This window comes from Cydia splendana, chromosome 9, assembly GCF_910591565.1.
Source record: "Cydia splendana chromosome 9, ilCydSple1.2, whole genome shotgun sequence".
NCBI classification, from domain to species: Eukaryota; Metazoa; Arthropoda; class Insecta; order Lepidoptera; family Tortricidae; genus Cydia; species Cydia splendana.
Window position 1 is genome coordinate 15,790,086 of NC_085968.1, and position 17,858 is coordinate 15,807,943.

Sequence of the window (17,858 nt, forward strand, 5' to 3'; positions counted from 1 at the left end):
CAGGGATGCTAAGCGGCGGACGGGCGAGGGTGCCAAAATGTGCCCGGTGCCGCAACCACGGGCTCATCTCCAGCCTCCGTGGACACAAGAAGGCTTGCCGCTACCGCACCTGCCAGTGCCCGAAGTGCGGACTCATCAAGGAGCGGCAGCGTATCATGGCGGCTCAGGTAATATACCGCTACGGATAAATATTAATTAAGCCTTCGTGGACACAAGAAGGCTCGTCGCTACCGCACTTGCCAGTGCCCTAAGTGCGGGCTCATCAAAGAGCGGCAGCGTGTCATGGCGGCTAAGGTAATTTACTGTTTCGGATAAATATTAATAAAGCCTTAGTGAACACAAGAAGGCTTGCCGCTACCGCACCTGCCAGTGCCCGAAGTGCGGACTCATCAAGGAGCGGCAGCGTATCATGGCGGCTCAGGTAATTTACCGCTACGGATAAATATTAATAAAGCCTTAGTGAACACAAGAAGGCTTGCCGCTACCGCACCTGCCAGTGCCCGAAGTGCGGACTCATCAAGGAGCGACAGCGTATAATGGCGGCTCAGAGCATTCCATGAAATTGTCTACCGTTGTCCCGTACAAATGTAAATTTTCTGAAGATTTGCAGGTAGAGTCAGACCAAGAATAGTCTGCAGCGGATTTGATAGCCCACGCAGTGAAAGTGTTATTTTAAACGTCAAACTTCTCTGAAATTATGACGTATAAATGACACTTGCACTGCGTGGGCTATCAAATCCGCTGCAGACTTTTGACTGACCTAAGTAGCTTATTGAATTTCTTTAAAAACTTTTCTGTAAAAGGTTGACGGGTGTTGGGTGTTTAAATGGTTTCGGTCGATTATTATCATTTGCATTGCCCATGATGACTTACTAGAATTACGAGCACACGAGACACTAATAGTAGTTTGACAAACCTTGGTTTTCAAGAGGTATTTTATATTGACATTTGCTGTCACAAATTTGCTGTCAGATTTAGTCGCAAACCGCACGCAAAGTGCACACAAATGTGTCGACACCTTGTTACGGAAAAGTGTAGACACGGCGACGACACTTTGTTTCGAAACAATTCTAGACACATTGTGTGGACTCTGTTACGACACATCTGACATTTAGTTACCACTTTGTGATTCTGCGACTGGAATGGTTATATGGGCAGTACTTAATACCAGACAACTATAGTTAGAGCACTTTGAGTCGGTCTAAAGATACCGACAATTCTAAAAGTGCAAGCGATAAGCAACACGGTTTTAAGCGTCATAAACGGTTAGGTATAACCCCCAAGGGTCTAGAAAGACTTTGCCTCCTAAGTTCTAGAATACACACCGCTTTTAATAATGACTTGTAGTCCGGTGGCCGACTGCATGAAACCCTACCTGATAAAAATAATTGAAATTATCTACTCTGTAGGGGTAGCTGACTTTTAGTAGCTTCAACTGCTCTTGGTCGGCCGCGGCTTAATTTGTGTTTGGCAAATTTTACGCAAATGGCAAAAAAGTGGTACAAAAATTCATCAATAAAACTTCATCGAAAAATAGAATGAAACTTGTAGGTATGGTAGGATAGCTGCCTTTGAGGACAGTAAAAAAAATGGGCGGCCAAATCCTGCATTGTTGGCACTTGGCGGGTTCCTGTGTACGACCGAATTTGTGGTACCACGTGACAGCTACAATTTTCCTCATCGAAAAATAGCGTTCTTGTTTCCACGAAGGAATTGGAGATGAATCCGTTATTTTCGCAATACATTACCTGAGCCGCCCTGATTTTGATCAGCCCGCCTCGTGCAACATCAGCAAGCCTTATTCTTGTGTCCACTAAGGCTTTATATTGATCCGATGCGCTACATTAGGTACCAGAGCCGCCATAATACGATGCCGCTCTTTTATGAGTTCGCACTACGGACACTGGCAGGTGCGGTAGTGGCAAGCCTTCTTGTGTCCACGAAGGCTTAATATTTATCCATAGCGCAAGCACTCCACGGGCTGTCCCGTACAGACGCATTTTATTACCTGTGTTGCCACCTTTTTTTCGGCATTTACAGCAGGCTATATTTTTTTTACCATTTGTCTTAGAAAAGGAAACTCCTTATAGAGTCGGACCAAAAGAAGTCTGCAGCGGATTTGATAGCCCACGCAGTGAAAGTGTTATTTTAAACGTCAAACTTCTATGAAATTATGACGTATAAATGACACTTGCACTGCGTGGGCTATCAAATCCGCTGCAGACTTTTTTTGGTCCGACTCTATAAGGAGTTTCCTTTTCTAAGACAAATGGTAAAAAAAATATAGCCTGCTGTAAATGCCGAAAAAAAGGTGGCAACACAGGTAATAAAATGCGTCTGTACGGGACAGCCCGTGGAGTGCTTGCGCTATGGATAAATATTAAGCCTTCGTGGACACAAGAAGGCTTGCCACTACCGCACCTGCCAGTGTCCGTAGTGCGAACTCATAAAAGAGCGGCATCGTATTATGGCGGCTCTGGTACCTAATGTAGCGCATCGGATCAATATAAAGCCTTAGTGGACACAAGAATAAGGCTTGCTGATGTTGCACGAGGCGGGCTGATCAAAATCAGGGCGGCTCAGGTAATGTATTGCGAAAATAACGGATTCATCTCCAATTCCTTCGTGGAAACAAGAACGCTATTTTTCGATGAGGAAAATTGTAGCTGTCACGTGGTACCACAAATTCGGTCGTACACAGGAACCCGCCAAGTGCCAACAATGCAGGATTTAGCCGCCCATTTTTTTTACTGTCCTCAAAGGCAGCTATCCTACCATACCTACAAGTTTCATTCTATTTTTCGATGAAGTTTTATTGATGAATTTTTGTACCACTTTTTTGCCATTTGCGTAAAATTTGCCAAACACAAATTAAGCCGCGGCCGACCAAGAGCAGTTGAAGCTACTAAAAGTCAGCTACCCCTACAGAGTAGATAATTTCAATTATTTTTATCAGGTAGGGTTTCATGCAGTCGGCCACCGGACTACAAGTCATTATTAAAAGCGGTGTGTATTCTAGAACTTAGGAGGCAAAGTCTTTCTAGACCCTTGGGGGTTATACCTAACCGTTTATGACGCTTAAAACCGTGTTGCTTATCGCTTGCACTTTTAGAATTGTCGGTATCTTTAGACCGACTCAAAGTGCTCTAACTATAGTTGTCTGGTATTAAGTACTGGTTCACCAGAGATGACAACAGTACTGCATTGCAGACCTATAGTAGCCAGAGTAGCCTGCAGCACTTCCGCAGACAAAACAAAGTACCTATAGGTAGCAAATAAGTCAGGTAATTCAGTCAGGCTGGTCGTTATTAGCTTAATTAAAAAGTTTAATAACTTAGGTGCCCTAATTATACCTATTGTTCCTAAATATTTGTAGAAGAAAGATTGAGAAAAGTTAAATTTTGTTGTGAGTTAATTATGAAGTTAATCAAGTTCTATAATAAACATTCCCACTTCTTCATTTAGGTATTTACGGAAACATTACGTTAAAAGGTATCGATATCCGGTGCAAGAACACGTTAGATAAAAATAACACCCAATTCTAAGGCGTTAATGCGTTTTAATGTAGTGAAATCGAGAACGGCTAATGCGCCGTCAGTTTATTTGAACAAGTGGCACATGTTTACCGGAGGAGACAGGGATATCGATCAGCCCCATATCGGTATAACACTTGACTTACAGCCGAATCAACACCGATTAAACATTATGAAATTGTGTATACTGTAAATGTTAAAAGATATGACAATGACATGCCGTGATTGTGAATCTAGGTGAAACACTAGGTACCCTAACCTAACCTGTAGCAGACAGTGCAGGCACCATTTCAGTCTCGAACGATCTCGACTGGATAGAATCAGTCCAAGCTAAGTTCGCGCCGACTTGGCAAGCGACAGAGTGTGGAAGTCCCCACCATGCCCGTCAAATTCATGCGTCCGTCAGATCACCCAGATCTGCCTGTGGCAGATGTGTCTTGTGGAAATTTCTAATGAATGGCGGGAATCGGGAATTATGAGTGTTAATTACTAACAGTTACACTACCCGTACAGTCAAAAACACACTTAGTTAGATAGTTATTTATCTCACCAAATTGTTATTTGACACAAAATTTACTAAGTCCTCCTACTAAGAAATGTACCTACCTAATACCTACCTGCTACCAGATAGAATCCAATCAGATTTACCCGAGCTTGCTCCCGAAACGCGATAGTGAACGCATATGGTATTCCAGAGGCGTCCAGTTATTTGATTAGCGTGGATCGAGTTCTGTTTGCGGCCGCTTCCCGGCTCCCGGGGGTCACCGCGCAAACATTTATGTTTGTCATTGATTTTCCGCTAAATTAATTTATCAACGAACCGGGATTCTAATCGAATTTCATCGGCAGGGATTCATGGTGAAATATCTTGTGCGTAGTAGTCGAGTAGGTAGTTGTTTATTTTCTTTCTTAAACCAGTTGGATTTCGCTCGTGATTAAGAATTACAGAGTAAGTATACAAATTCTCAAAGCGTAGTAAATGGAATATGTAGGTATATATACTGTTTGTTCGGACTAAATATACCTATCTACTCTATCTAGCCTAGCTGCTAAAAGCAAAATGAATGCGAGATACCTATTTTTTTAAATCTTTAAACCAATAAGCTAGTAACTAATCTAATCAGATCTCCGTTCCTCTTGACAGGTAGCCTTAAAAAGGCAGCAGGCCGCGGAAGACAAAATAGCCCTGCACCTGGCCTCCGTTGAAAGCGGGACTGCGCTGGAGGCGCTGCCTCCCGGTCGTATATACGGCATGAGGGTCACCGGGCCGTGTCCGAGCCCCGACCAGCCTGACTCAGCGGCCGATGACCACACGGTAAGCTTCGTCCCTTTCAGTAGACTCGAGTCCTGCGGGCTCAGCACGGTTCCATTTTTATCGACTATCACTATGCGCGTCCCTTTCGCACTTACATACTTGTTAGAACGTGACAGGCATGGTGACAAGGGATAAAAACGCGACCGTGCTAAGCCGCCTGGAGAGCGAAACGTCGCCTAAATTGGGTAACACGGTTTTACGAGGTCACTGGCCAGGCAAAAGAGCCATGAGTTTCCTCGCTTAAGGTTTTAAATAAGTATTGCGAATTTGAATTTTTAACAATCAGAAATTCTGTGACGATGCTATTAAGCTTAGAATAAATTTAAAAGTGGAAAAATTACTGTCTTGGGTGAGACTTGAACTCACGGCCTCTGGATCGATACTCCAGCGCCATCTATGCTATCTGAGCCACCAAGACCTCATCCAAAGCCAGCCAATCTTTCCACCATATGGGTCTAGTGGACCCTAGCAACATCTACCGTAAGAGCGTTACACTTCTTAAACCCAAGACAGTAAATTTTTAGGTCATCGTATACACATTTATTTTACCTGCAATTTTGTCCGTAGCCTATCCATATTGACAGCGAAACGAGCGATTCTCTACCAGACTGCTGTGCAGCTTCTCCGGATTCCGGTGGCAACACTTCAGCTTCTCCGAAGCCACGGTACAATTATGACCTAGCTCTCTCTTTCCATTCTGAAGATTTTAAAAAATCTCTGTTTTTTTTCAAATCCAGGCGTGGTAATTCTTTGATGCAGGGGCGGGGTCGATGGATTTTTGTATAAATACGCAATAAGCAATAACGTTTTGTGCCGAAAACTCGAAATAACCACTTAAACCGACTTTAAAAAAATATTGTAAAAAATTTAGTTATAAAGTCAAATGAAATAAGATTTGGTTCATTGAATACTTTAGACCAGTTTTTGTTTTAAATTTTTTTAATGACGCGATCTTCTTGGCACTTCACGTTTTATTCGCCTCAATTTGTACATGTATGTAGCCCGCCTGTCTTCGCTTTTACTAAGCCACTCAATTACCTACCAGTAAAAGGTTAAAAGCTAGAATGTGTTTAACCAGTGTCAGTGGCAGCGAAGAAGCCGAAGCAGAGGCGTCCGTGAGCACAGCAGGTCTCGAGATGCTGAGCAAGTTGTTCCCGGGCAAGAAGCGCTCCGTGTTAGAGCTGGTGCTGCGTCGGTGCAACCACGATTTGTTACGTGCGGTTGAGCATTGCAATGTGCAACATGTAAGTATTTGTTATATATTATACAATTTATATACAGGCTGACCTTAGCCATTGGACAAACCCTGAAATCCCACGTAGGGTTACTTCTTAGAAATGCTCTAACGGTATTTTTTTTAAAATTAGAACAAAATATAAAAAAATAAATTATCAAACAAAAGTTATTTCCAATAATCGACAACAAAAAGAAACATACTGTATTAATCATTGGCAGTGCTTTTGACAATTTGTTTAAAAATGTGCGGCAATTATGACATTTGTCAAAAGTCAGAATCTTATTAATATCATAAATAAAAAAGATAATCAAAACGGTCGAAGAAGGTTTCATACTATTTATTACCTCAGGAGCTAGGTACTAACACATACAGGTTGCTCCAAAGTAAAAAAATCGTAATTTGTTAATTTCTTCGTAACCGCTACACCGATTGTTATGATACTTTGTATACACAGGTTCTAAATATGTACATTTCGGCTTTGTCCAATGGCTAGGGACACTTCTGTATTAGGTTTCACTATGTTTTCCAATTTAGCTTCTTTTTTTAGGTCTTCAAATATTCCTCTGCAAATATTGTAGTTGAGATTTGAGAAATTAGACCCGTTTCTAACTTTTTAGTCATATACCTAATAATTGGCCGCAAATTAGCCCATTCTGCAATGCCGTAGTGGTGGTCGTTAAACCCAACATAACTTTGATCCTGCGAAAATTAAGTCGGTACTGTTATAGTCTTCTCTACCTACATATATATGTCATTGTTATTCATGATTTTCATGAATGATGCTCTTCTTGACTACCGCTTGACTATCGTAAACTTACAATCGCTTAATTTCAGGCCCAAAACGACAAAACACTATTGGCCAGCGCCGGTGCAAGCACCAGCTACGATTCTGTATCGAGCTCCGAAGAGCGCTGGTCAGCATTCCGCCCGGTCGGACCTCGGCCATTGCTGCAACAACTACCTGCGTTAGTCATGGGCCGGGTGTGCGGCTCCGATTGGTTGGTACCCCTGCCTGCGTTGCCGGCACTGTCTGGACCCCTGCTGTTTCCGCTACAGCATCAACAACCAGTTTGCAACCCCTGCGCGCCTGACTGTAGGCAATGTAATCGACATTAAGTTGTACAGAGAAAGTTAATCTGCATATACCGGGTGTGGCCTGTAATATGAGCAAAAAATTAAACTTTAGGCTGTACTCCTCATAAATCGTTTAAAACTAACTTGTGGTTTGATTTTTAATACACTTTAAAGTTTATTCTAAGACGCAATGTACCTATTGCGAATTTTGTTATGTTTAAGGCGTGACAAGCAACGTCAATCACAATGATATGGCGTGGCGATGGCGTCCATTGAAGATAATATTTATTTTGTATGAAAAATAGAGAGTCTAAATACTTCATAATTTTTAAAAGTTGTAGAACAAAACCGTTTGAGGAGTACAATCTATGTTTTAATTATTTGCTCATGTTACAGGCCACATCCGGTATGGACAACCATTTTAATTCAAAGCTGCTCGGCTTTCCGCCCGATTAGGCCGCGGCTATTGCTGCAATCACTACCACTACCTGTGTTAGTCATGGGTTGGGTGTGCGGCTCTGCCTGTTATACTGCTGCTATTGCAATATCAGCAACCGGTTTGCAACCCCTGCGCAGTCAAATTTAATGTAGATTATATTGCCTACACAGTCAGGCGACTGTGTAGGCAATATAATCTACATTAAATTTGATAATTTGTACAAGTAATTAAATTCAAGTTTAATTTAAATTATTAAGATAAGATAATTATTAGGACATTAAGGTTATGTATTAAGGCTTATTGATTATTTTTAATGCCAAAGGAAATTGCCAAATATTTGTTAAGTACTGTAATTAAGGAACTACTATAGGAATATGATGTTGTTTTACATTAAGCATAACGTGTATCGTAATGATTTATCAATTGTATGCAATTTATTACAGCTTAATTAAATGCATTAGATGTTATCTCTATTGTTTTTATTAAGTTACATCCTTTTATAGTTAAGGTATCCCACAATGAAATATAAATCGACTATCTACTTCTATAAATGGATAAACTTATAATATAATATGGCTGTTGGCGGCCAAGACTCGTTTTTGGTCATCGCGCCAGCCAAGTAAGTAAACCGAAAATACAGTTAAACCAAATCGTATTACGTTAAATACATTTGCAGTGCAAACAGCTAATATTTACAAGTTAGTAGTGCAAACGAAATCCCCTCTCGCCGGCGGCGGACAGTAACAAATCCGTGACAATAATCCAAATGAAGACGGATCCCCTTACAGTTCTCTGACACTAAGAAAACTTGTCACCAGTTTATAGGTGTGGGTAACTTAATAATGTGAGTCTAAAGCTTTTTACCTATTAAGTAAGTCGCTCCATTGCCTTTTGAGAAGGTAGGTATACCTAACTTTCTAACTTTGAGCCTTGCGATTACATGTATAGGTAGGTAAGTAGATACACACACTGATTGAAAGATTCGTGAAAGGTTTCGTCTAAGGATACCGGGGTATTTAGGACAGGAAGATATCACGTAGAACGTATATGAGGTACCTATATAGATTACATAGGTAGCTTCCCGAACGCTGCCTATTCGATTGGATTGGAATAAAATTTTATTGTTTCGTTTTTCGGCTATATATATCCTATTGCTATGATATCAATGATGATAAATACTGAATCTAATCTTGCGCAACTAATTCAATAAATAGAATAAAGCTCTGGTTTCCTAGGATAGCGGTGCCGTCATATAGCTACTGCATCCATATTTCGCCGTATTATTTTGTATGGAGACGGCCGTTGTATGACGGCACCGCTATCCTAGGAAAACAGCTTAAGACAAGCGCATAATACATTGTCGGTGCAAACGTGCAAACATAAAACAAAACTGTAATAAAAACTTTTTACAAAAAAAATGAAACCGACTTCAAAAAGGATGAAATAAAATATTATCCTTTTTTATGTCTATGCGTTACCAACTGATATGTTTGAAGTCGGTGCAATGAACGTACTTTCTGTAGGTACCTACAGTCGACGTTAAAAATATGTTTACACTTTTCGCCTTATTACAAAGGAGTAAGGTGCAAAAGTGTAAACATATCATTGACGTCGACTGGACCTAAGAACACACATCAGAACACACGATCAAACCTTCTTGGCCATATGTTTGTCGGCACATTAGTGTAAATATAAATGCATTTTTTTGCCGTCGTATTTTTTAAAGAGCATTTCTTATTAATGCTCGAACAGTCTATAGCACGCAAGTGTGGGATTGCGACTGAGTTATTTCCCGTCCCTTATCCAGAGGACTACATTTCAAAATACATATAAAACAATTCAAGGAATTTACCTTCTTGCCAAATTTCACCTAAAGCGGTTCAATTGTTTAGTCATGAAAAGGCGACAAAGAGGCAGACAGAATTCTTTACACATTTATAATAGTTATTAGTACAGTTCTAATGGGATTTATAGCCATAAAGCTGATTATTTTTGACTGCTATTGTTACTACTTGGCTTGGCACCGACTTCAAACATATCAGTTGGTAACGTATAGACATAAAAAAGGATAATATTTTATTTCATCCTTTTTGAAGTCGGTTTCATTTTTTTTGTAAAAAGTTTTTATTTTACCATTTTTAGTTTTAACGCATTGTTAAGAGCGCGACGCATGAATGAAAAACAAGATCATGTTTAACACTAAATTCGTGTACCTATTACTTTAGTAAATATGTAATCAGGAATTTTCTCGAGTCTGTTCCAGGAACCCCTCGATCCTGAACCAGTAACCCTTCAACCGCCATTTCCCGACCCCTTAATCCCTGACCCCTTAACTCCTAACCTTAACCCCCGATCAGTAGCCTTACCAGCTTACCACGAGTTTGACATGTGAGCGAGATGCATAAAAAGTTACATTTAGATGCATAAGACGTTAGCGAATATGTCAATGTCAAACTCGTGGTAAGGCTACAGTTGCAGTACATCAAATTGGTGGTTTTCGGAAGCAAATGCTCGAGTTACTTTAGAAAACCCCGAAATCACTTAACACGTGCCTTTGAAAATTGAGGAGTTCCCTCAATTCCTCATGGATTCCATCATCAGACCAGAACCAAAAATAATACGAAAACACCTTGGAAGTAACTTCTTCCAAACAAAAAAAGAATTACTCAAATCGGATCACAGGTGCCGGAGTAATCGCTGAACATACTTACATTTAAAGAAATCATCATCATTATCATCAAAATAATCATCATCATCAGGTCTACTTCATCAAATTGGTGGTTTTCGGGAGAAAATGCTCGAGTTGCTTAAGAAAACGCCCAAAACACCATGCATGTGCCTTTAAAAATCGAGGAGTTCCCTCAATTCCTCATGGATCCCATCATCAGAACAGAACCAAATTAAAATGGGACCAACTCGGAGGTAGCTCCTTTCAAACAAAAAAAGAATTACTCAAATCGGACTACGGATGTCGGAGTAATCGGTGAACGTACATAGAAAAAAAAAACAGCCACAACCAAATACAGAACCTCCTCCTTCTATGAAATTGAAGTCGGTTAAAAAATATATAGACAGGGAATACATAAGTAGTTAACAATAAAACCAATTGTCATTTTACATCAAACGATAGTAGTTACTACTTAGCCATTCGTGTTGGTTTTTATGAAAGTTTAAACAAAGATCAATGCCGATCGAAATTTCCATACGTTTACCATAATTCGTTTACCCACCGATTGTAATAATGTATGGACTTGTTTGAAGCTAAAGTAGAAAGAGAATTGGATATTGTTTACGTAATTTAGTAAAATGTGGTGCTTGTTGGGTTTGCTTTTTATATTTTTCATGGTAGTTTGTGACGCTAACTATTTTATTCGGGCGTATTTTACCGTGATCGGCAGCAGGTTGTTTAACAGCAAAATAAGTATCAAAGATATTGCCACTATTTATGGTGAGTACTTTTCTGTCTAAAAATTAAAGCGGTAAATAAATGTGTGGTTCAGATGAATTATTAATAATCAGAAATTCATGGAAATATTTCATCTTTCAGAAAATAATTGTGAAAGTTAGCCCTATAGTTTTAACCTTACGACAGAGGGCCTATTTGACTTGAGAACACGCCACGGTATAGAACTCTATTTCGAGACGGTTATAGTTTGGTGCCACGGCCTGCCACACCACCCTTCTATCTTTTTCTCGAGTCAAATACGTCTTTATTAAAGGCATTAAAGGAATATATGTTTCCTTAACGTTGTCGCTCACTGAATATCTCGGTAGGTCACTTACGGTCACTTCCCTTGAAGGGCCACCATCCCTAATATAAAAATTGATAGGACCCGAAAGTACCAATTATAATTATTTAAACTTCTCCTCTTTTTATGTTTAAGGCATTTGCACACTACAAGATTGCGACATCACTTTCACTAGTATTCGCCTAGCCAGACTAGTAAGAGACCTGGACTTTGCGCGCTACCAGTTCTATGACCGCACGGGCATATATCAGCGGAGCCGGCAGCTGCGTATCAAGTCCTTACAGGGATGCACACTCACCGTTACTTCGGAACCTGTGCCACTGTTTCAAATATACAGAATAGATACGAAGGTACAGAACGATTTTAAGCCGGATACTCATTACCGAGCCGTAACCGTTGCATGTACTGTAACCAAAAAACATAGTGTGTAAGTACGTGGTTCGCAAACCTGCGAACGGTTACGGCTCGCTAATGAGTATCCGGCTTAAGAAAATCTGTGAATGCAACGCTGCCTACGAGTAATACAAAAGCTACATTTTATACTTTCTAATTTTCTCCCTCTGCCGGATGAAACAATTAAATCTTGAATTTATCCTAAACTAACCTAATTCTTGTTCTCCTCTCCTTCAGCAGAAAAACGGTTTGTAATCTATATTGACTAGATGTTGTTAGTGATCATCGTGTAATGAAGCATCTGCTTACAGGTACCATCACGCTCCGCGATTGTTGAGCCATTCAGGGTCCTAGCTAAATTGGTTGTTCAATACTTAGCGTAAATAGAATGTCCAATTTAGCTAGAACCCTAGATGGCATGACAATTACGGAGCGTGACTGTACCTGTAAGTAGGTACGTACATACAAGACTAGTACGATTATAGTTGAGGTGGCTTTGTTGGCCGCAGCATCTTTTTTGAATTTTTCTCGATTTACGATGTGTTTTTTTATCAGTGGTTAATAAATTGGCTCCTGTCATTTTAAATAGTTAGGTACCTATTGTACCTAACTTACTAGGTACTTTTTCATGATTAGAAATTGTATACATTGTTAATTGTTATAGAGGGGACTCTCTTTTTGTTTTCAGCTCATATATTGGGACGACCGTTCCCTGTTCTTCGAACACAAAGTCATCACCACAAGTGACGGCAAAGTTCGGTCGTTTCTCGTCTCCCGGCAGCACGCTATCGGGGAGAACGGACATTCCACTGAGGCTTTACTCGAGGGCCTGAGGGGGTCCGAGACGAGACCGACGTGTCCTGACTACATTCAGCTCTGGCTGAAAAGTATGGAGATATCTAGTAAAAAGTTGAAAGCTTGAGTATACATTACTTATTGAATAGTTTGAGTGTTATTCCCGATCATTACCTACCTTTTCTCCTTGTTTAAGTAACTTATTCGATAGATAGAAATAACGAATCATACTCTGTAAAGGGATGGAATTCAGCTCTATCGGCGTGGAATGCTCCTATAAGTATGAGTATGGTAGGTACTTTACTAACCTAGGTACCTTACCTACTACATACCTATATTGAAAATTATGGTTAAATTAATATTAACTAAAGTACAGTTTAAAAAAAAATTAACTAAAAATAATTTAATTCGAACGTATACATATGATTGAATCACTAGTTCAAGGTCGTAAAGTATTAATCAAATTAACAAATGCCTGCTTTACTTAATTATAGCCGGTATATATACCTATAATCATAATTAAACTTGAGAAATTTTCCGCTTAGAATTTATGCAAACGATTATTTTTGTACACGTACCTAATACTACTCCTACTAGCAACACATAAAAATGTCATCGGTAGTAGATACCTATACCTAAATGTAGTACACCCATACAGTATACATATACTATCAAAACTAGCCAGTCAAGGCTCGGAGTATGAGAGTCAAGGGCTAGGTCCCGTTGCGTCGAGAGTCGAGACTGCGCCTAACTTCATGCATGGGTCCAACCGGTTCAACGATCTTGCTGCCACTTCACTGTTGTTGCGTCCTCACTTAAGCCACTAGAACTAAAAGGTAGTAAGTCAGTACTTACACAGCTCATTCTTACGCAAGAAAATACACACTTAAAGTATTCAGTAGACCTTATTACAAAGAGCTAAGGTCTAATGCTTGGTTACGTGTCTATTTACATAGTTACTGCGTTGTTCTTTTGGCATTCCACCTACCTACACTTAGCCGGTGTTCGCATACCGCGCTTGCTATTGCTGCTAATCAAACGTCACGTTCCAATAAACAATTACTTTTTGTACTTTTAATTCAAAATGTTGTGCGTGATAACAGTTCTCATAGCTCTAGCATATATGTTCTGGGATGTGAACTACTTCCTTCGAATCGCTTTTACCATCGGAATTGGGAGGCTGTTCCAAAAGAAGTGTGGCGTAAATGATACGACTACAATTTACGGTAAGTTTCCCTTGTTAATACTCAGTTTAAATATGCACATTACAAGTTAATTAGCTTACTTAAGACTTGTAAATTTACTTAGCCAAGAACTTTAACATTTTGTTTTCAATGACTAGCAATTTTCATAGCAATTATGACAAAAGAATTATGACATTTTACGGTTCATCTTGCTATAAAAGTATACTCGTAGACAGACCATTGTGTTATACCGGTTTTCATAGTCATTGGCGCGTTGTTTCATCAGCTACTATTGATGCTGTCTATCTAAAAAAAATATGCCCGGAAAAAGTGGCATAAATGAGCGATATGAAAGAAAATTTCCTAAACTACGAGTATCTATTACTAGTTATAGACAAGATTTACGAAAAACCTCACAAGTAGTCTCGCTCGAAAGCAAAGCAAAGCAAAGCAAGCAGTTGCGGTCAGAAATGAACTGTCACCCTACAATTCCCTACAATTCCCTACAAATTGCTATTCCAGGTTTCTGCACAACACAAGACGTGGACATCTTCCTCCGACACATGAACAACGCGCGTTACGTGCGCGAGCTGGACTTCGCGCGGTTCCACTTCTATGATCGCACGGGGATTTATGAGAACATAACCAAAGCCAACGGGCACGCGCTGCAGGGCGCCTCCAGCATCCGGTACAGAAGGACCATCCCGATCTTCACGGCGTATAAAGTGGAAACTAGGGTAAGCATAGATTCTTTTCTTTTGAACTATTAGATTTGAACTGAACAACGCGCGCTACGTGCGCGAGCTGGACTTCGCACGGTTCTAGATGATCGCAAGGGGATTTATGAAAACATAACCAAGGCCAATGGGCACGCGCTGCAGGGCGCCTCCAGTATACGGTACAGGAGGAACATTCCGATCTTCACGGCGTATAAAGTGGAAACTAGGGTAAGTGTAGACAAGAGAACCATGCAGTAGGTTACTCTAGAAGTGGTTCTACGACCGCAAGGGCACCTACAACAATGCCAACGGTAGGTACAGCCGGACTATCCAGATCACCACGTATAAAGCAAAAATTAGGATAAGTACCTATCTATAAGACAAGCGAGCTAGGTTTCTGTACAAAATGGAGATGGACATCTTCCTTCAATTTAAGGGATATAAGGGTTGTATCATTGCAAGCAACAACAGTAATGGGCCAATACGGTCTGGCGGCCTATAAAAATCTGCCAATCATTTTATAAATTAAATAACCAGCTATCTCCAAGGTGCGGTTGCGTTATTTAAAATATGAAAACAATACGATCGATTGAAAAGCAAAACAAGCACCTTTTGAACACTTAAGTGTTAGCAGATTTTATCACAGAAGATTGTAGGAATATCAATAAGGTGCATCCTCCTGCCAGCTATTAAAATTACTATAATTTCGTTACAGCTGGCATACTGGGACGACAAGACCCTCTTCATCGAGCAGAAGTTCATCACCCTGAGCGACGGCTTCGTGCGAGCCATCGTGCTGTCCCGGCAGAACCTCATCGACGTCAACGCCGAAAGTCTCTTCAAAGGCATCCCCGGCGCCGAGCACAAACCGACGTGCCCTGAGGAAATCACGCATTGGCTACAATCTATCGAGATTTCAAGCGCAAAGTTAAGGAAGAAGGATTAAGTAAAAGACTGGTAAAAGCAAAGGGCAAAGCGATGTTATTTAATAAAATTTGTAAGATTTTTATGAATTTGTTTAATTTTTTATTTGATGTTGTACTGAGCCGAAATCTCAGCCATGAGATATCCGAAATCCTTAGTAGTAATATGTCGTTTGTCGAGTCATCGTTGACATCACCACCGAAAGTATCCTAGAATGTGTAGCTGCCTAGAGTGTGTAGGCCTAGGCGTACGGCACCGAGGAAAAACCAACAAGCCGTGGAAAAATTAAGCGCATCTAGGGCGCAGCTAAAGATTATAAGACAGATAAAAATAGTTATTTACGATACAAGTGTGGAAAGTAGGAAATTCGCAACGAGTGGTGATAAATTAAAATTCCCAACACAACCATATTTATTCAGTGACACAACCCAACGCGTCCGCTTACAAATACCCCGAAGTGTTTTAGTTCAAACTTTGTTATTCAAAAATGACTAAAACAAAATAAATACACCTAATTAAAAACCCAGCCGGCACCACAAATGGTGAAAAGTACAAAATAACATTAGGTATCGCATTTCACCGACGCACTCCGGCGGTGCGGGTTGGATTACTGTTTACACAACCTGCAAATCATGAGCACGGATTTAGGGATCTAGAACAACATTCACACAGACTAAACTAGCCTCTACGACATTGACATTAAGGGCGATGTTAGTTAATCTTAGCCAAAATTGCGAGGTGATTCCCCTTTGCTGACAAAATAGTGATGAATATCGTTGCACGCTTGAAAAGAAAGTAAACGCGTCACACGACAAGCGAAAAAGGTTTTTATATAGATGAAAATAGGTTTTAGTTTGTGATTGTTTACATATGTCGAAGTGTCGAAGTGGCTAGTCTAATGTTCTGTGTAAACATTATATGTATTAGGTTTGGGTAAATTAACTTTATCATTAGTGTGTCAGATGCCATCAGCAGGGTAAAATAGAATAAAACACTTTGGTATTATGGCTTTAATAAAAATGGAAAATACCAAGTGTCGTTACATTGAAAAAAATAGAAAATACCAAGTGTCATTAGATACGTTGTGGCAGTGCTTTCAATACAAAATCATTTACTATAAATTTAATTCGCTGTGAATTTGATTTAGGTAGGTAAGTACCTACTATATAACACTGCATTGTCAGCCCTACCTACTTATAATGAGCGATCATAACATAATAGCTAGCTTAGTAATATGTATACGTAACAAGGCGGTCGAATAGCTCTTTGATGTCTAAACCTTAGTCGCCGTAACTATCTTCTCGATTAAAAAGTTTTGTCTGCGTAACGCCAGAGGAGTAGTGCGAGTTTTTCATGCCTTTTATTATTAGTTCGGCTGTGTGGCGGCACCAGGCGGCGACCACACACGCGCCGAATAAACTACCCGGACCATCTTGACACTATGTTTCGAAAAATGCCATTTTTACCCGATAAAAAAAATATAATGTTAGGTGTACAACAAATACTTCTTTCCATATTTTTAGGGTTCCGTACCTCAATAGGAAAAAAACGGAACACTTTGTTGTCCGACCGTCCGTCTAGCTGTATGTCAAGCTCAAGATCCTTTATCTCGCGAACGCGTGGATGTATCGAGTTGAAATGAAATTAATATAATCATATACCTAATCAGGTCTAGGTCTAGGTCTTAGGACCCTTGAAGTTGTGAACGTCAAATAAAAGATATGGCCGTTAATGCTGCGTATATTTAGACTCTCCGGCAATCAAAATTTAAAGGGTACTTCCCGTTGACCTAGAACTATGAAATTTGGCAAGTAATATCGTCTTACACTACAAGTACAGAGAAAAATCAAATAACTATAAATTTGTAAAAAAAATTTAAAATAAGTTAAATTTGTACGGAATCGACGAGTAACGAGTGACGATTGGACGAGTCCGACTCGCACTTGTTTTATATATGTAACTAATTTTCTGTGAAACCGATAATAATGATATTATTTTTTCTTTTGCAAGCAAGCTTTACCTCACCACCATATATAACACCTGAAACAGGCACTGGACACTGTGCAATTTTATTACAATTAAATAACTTTTCAAATAGGTAGCCGTTATGACCATTATACAGAGTGATTTCGGGGTCGTGATCCAGAACCACTTTTTCTGACTCTGTAAATGATCCACATTATCATATGGTAGTATTTGATTAAAAGATAATTACTTGAATTTTATTTTTCAAGTCAAATTAATGTTATACTAAGTAATTATGGTCACCCTATGACTTTTGACATACGCTGTATGGAAAGCGACAAGACGTCACATTGAGTAGGGTCACCAAATTGTATGCAAAAATTTTTTTTCCTACTTGTCATCTGGAAAATAATCATCATTATTGGTGATAAACAATAATTAACAACATCATTAGGCTCATCTTTGGATTCTGTATGATGTCTGGCTCTCTTGCTCCACGACCCCGAAATCATCCTGTATATTGTGGGGCAG

At 39.8% G+C, this 17,858-nt stretch overlaps 3 protein-coding genes across 3 annotated transcripts; all 3 read left to right on the forward strand.

Annotated features, from left to right (window-relative positions):
• LOC134794020 (doublesex- and mab-3-related transcription factor dmd-4) lies at positions 1–7,201 on the forward strand. Its single transcript, XM_063765724.1, has 5 exons — positions 1–167; positions 4,678–4,848; positions 5,416–5,513; positions 5,927–6,092; positions 6,920–7,201. Exons 1-5 carry the CDS (start codon positions 6–8, stop codon positions 7,199–7,201), a joined length of 879 nt encoding a protein of 292 aa, XP_063621794.1. The 5' UTR covers positions 1–5.
• A 3,646-nt stretch (positions 7,202–10,847) lies between these two features.
• LOC134794021 (protein THEM6-like) lies at positions 10,848–12,665 on the forward strand. Its single transcript, XM_063765725.1, has 3 exons — positions 10,848–11,046; positions 11,483–11,697; positions 12,429–12,665. Exons 1-3 carry the CDS (start codon positions 10,905–10,907, stop codon positions 12,660–12,662), a joined length of 591 nt encoding a protein of 196 aa, XP_063621795.1. The 5' UTR covers positions 10,848–10,904; the 3' UTR covers positions 12,663–12,665.
• An 862-nt stretch (positions 12,666–13,527) lies between these two features.
• Positions 13,528–15,447, forward strand: LOC134794022 (protein THEM6-like). The gene is made up of 3 exons (XM_063765727.1): positions 13,528–13,761; positions 14,242–14,456; positions 15,154–15,447. Exons 1-3 carry the CDS (start codon positions 13,620–13,622, stop codon positions 15,382–15,384), a joined length of 588 nt encoding a protein of 195 aa, XP_063621797.1. The 5' UTR covers positions 13,528–13,619; the 3' UTR covers positions 15,385–15,447.
• The last annotated feature ends 2,411 nt before the right edge of the window (positions 15,448–17,858 follow it).

Excerpts from the sequence above, each read along its gene's own strand:
- LOC134794020 (XM_063765724.1), top strand. The coding sequence starts at position 6 with ATGCTAAGCGGCGGACGGGCGAGGGTGCCAAAATGTGCCCGGTGCCGC. Across the intron at positions 5,514-5,926 it reads TCAGCTTCTCCGAAGCCACG|TGTCAGTGGCAGCGAAGAAG; the intron begins GTACAATTATGA and ends GTGTTTAACCAG. Across the intron at positions 6,093-6,919 it reads AGCATTGCAATGTGCAACAT|GCCCAAAACGACAAAACACT; the intron begins GTAAGTATTTGT and ends GCTTAATTTCAG.
- LOC134794021 (XM_063765725.1), top strand. The coding sequence starts at position 10,905 with ATGTGGTGCTTGTTGGGTTTGCTTTTTATATTTTTCATGGTAGTTTGT. Across the intron at positions 11,047-11,482 it reads AGATATTGCCACTATTTATG|GCATTTGCACACTACAAGAT; the intron begins GTGAGTACTTTT and ends TTTATGTTTAAG. Across the intron at positions 11,698-12,428 it reads TATACAGAATAGATACGAAG|CTCATATATTGGGACGACCG; the intron begins GTACAGAACGAT and ends TTTTGTTTTCAG.
- LOC134794022 (XM_063765727.1), top strand. The coding sequence starts at position 13,620 with ATGTTGTGCGTGATAACAGTTCTCATAGCTCTAGCATATATGTTCTGG. Across the intron at positions 13,762-14,241 it reads TGATACGACTACAATTTACG|GTTTCTGCACAACACAAGAC; the intron begins GTAAGTTTCCCT and ends TTGCTATTCCAG. Across the intron at positions 14,457-15,153 it reads CGTATAAAGTGGAAACTAGG|CTGGCATACTGGGACGACAA; the intron begins GTAAGCATAGAT and ends ATTTCGTTACAG.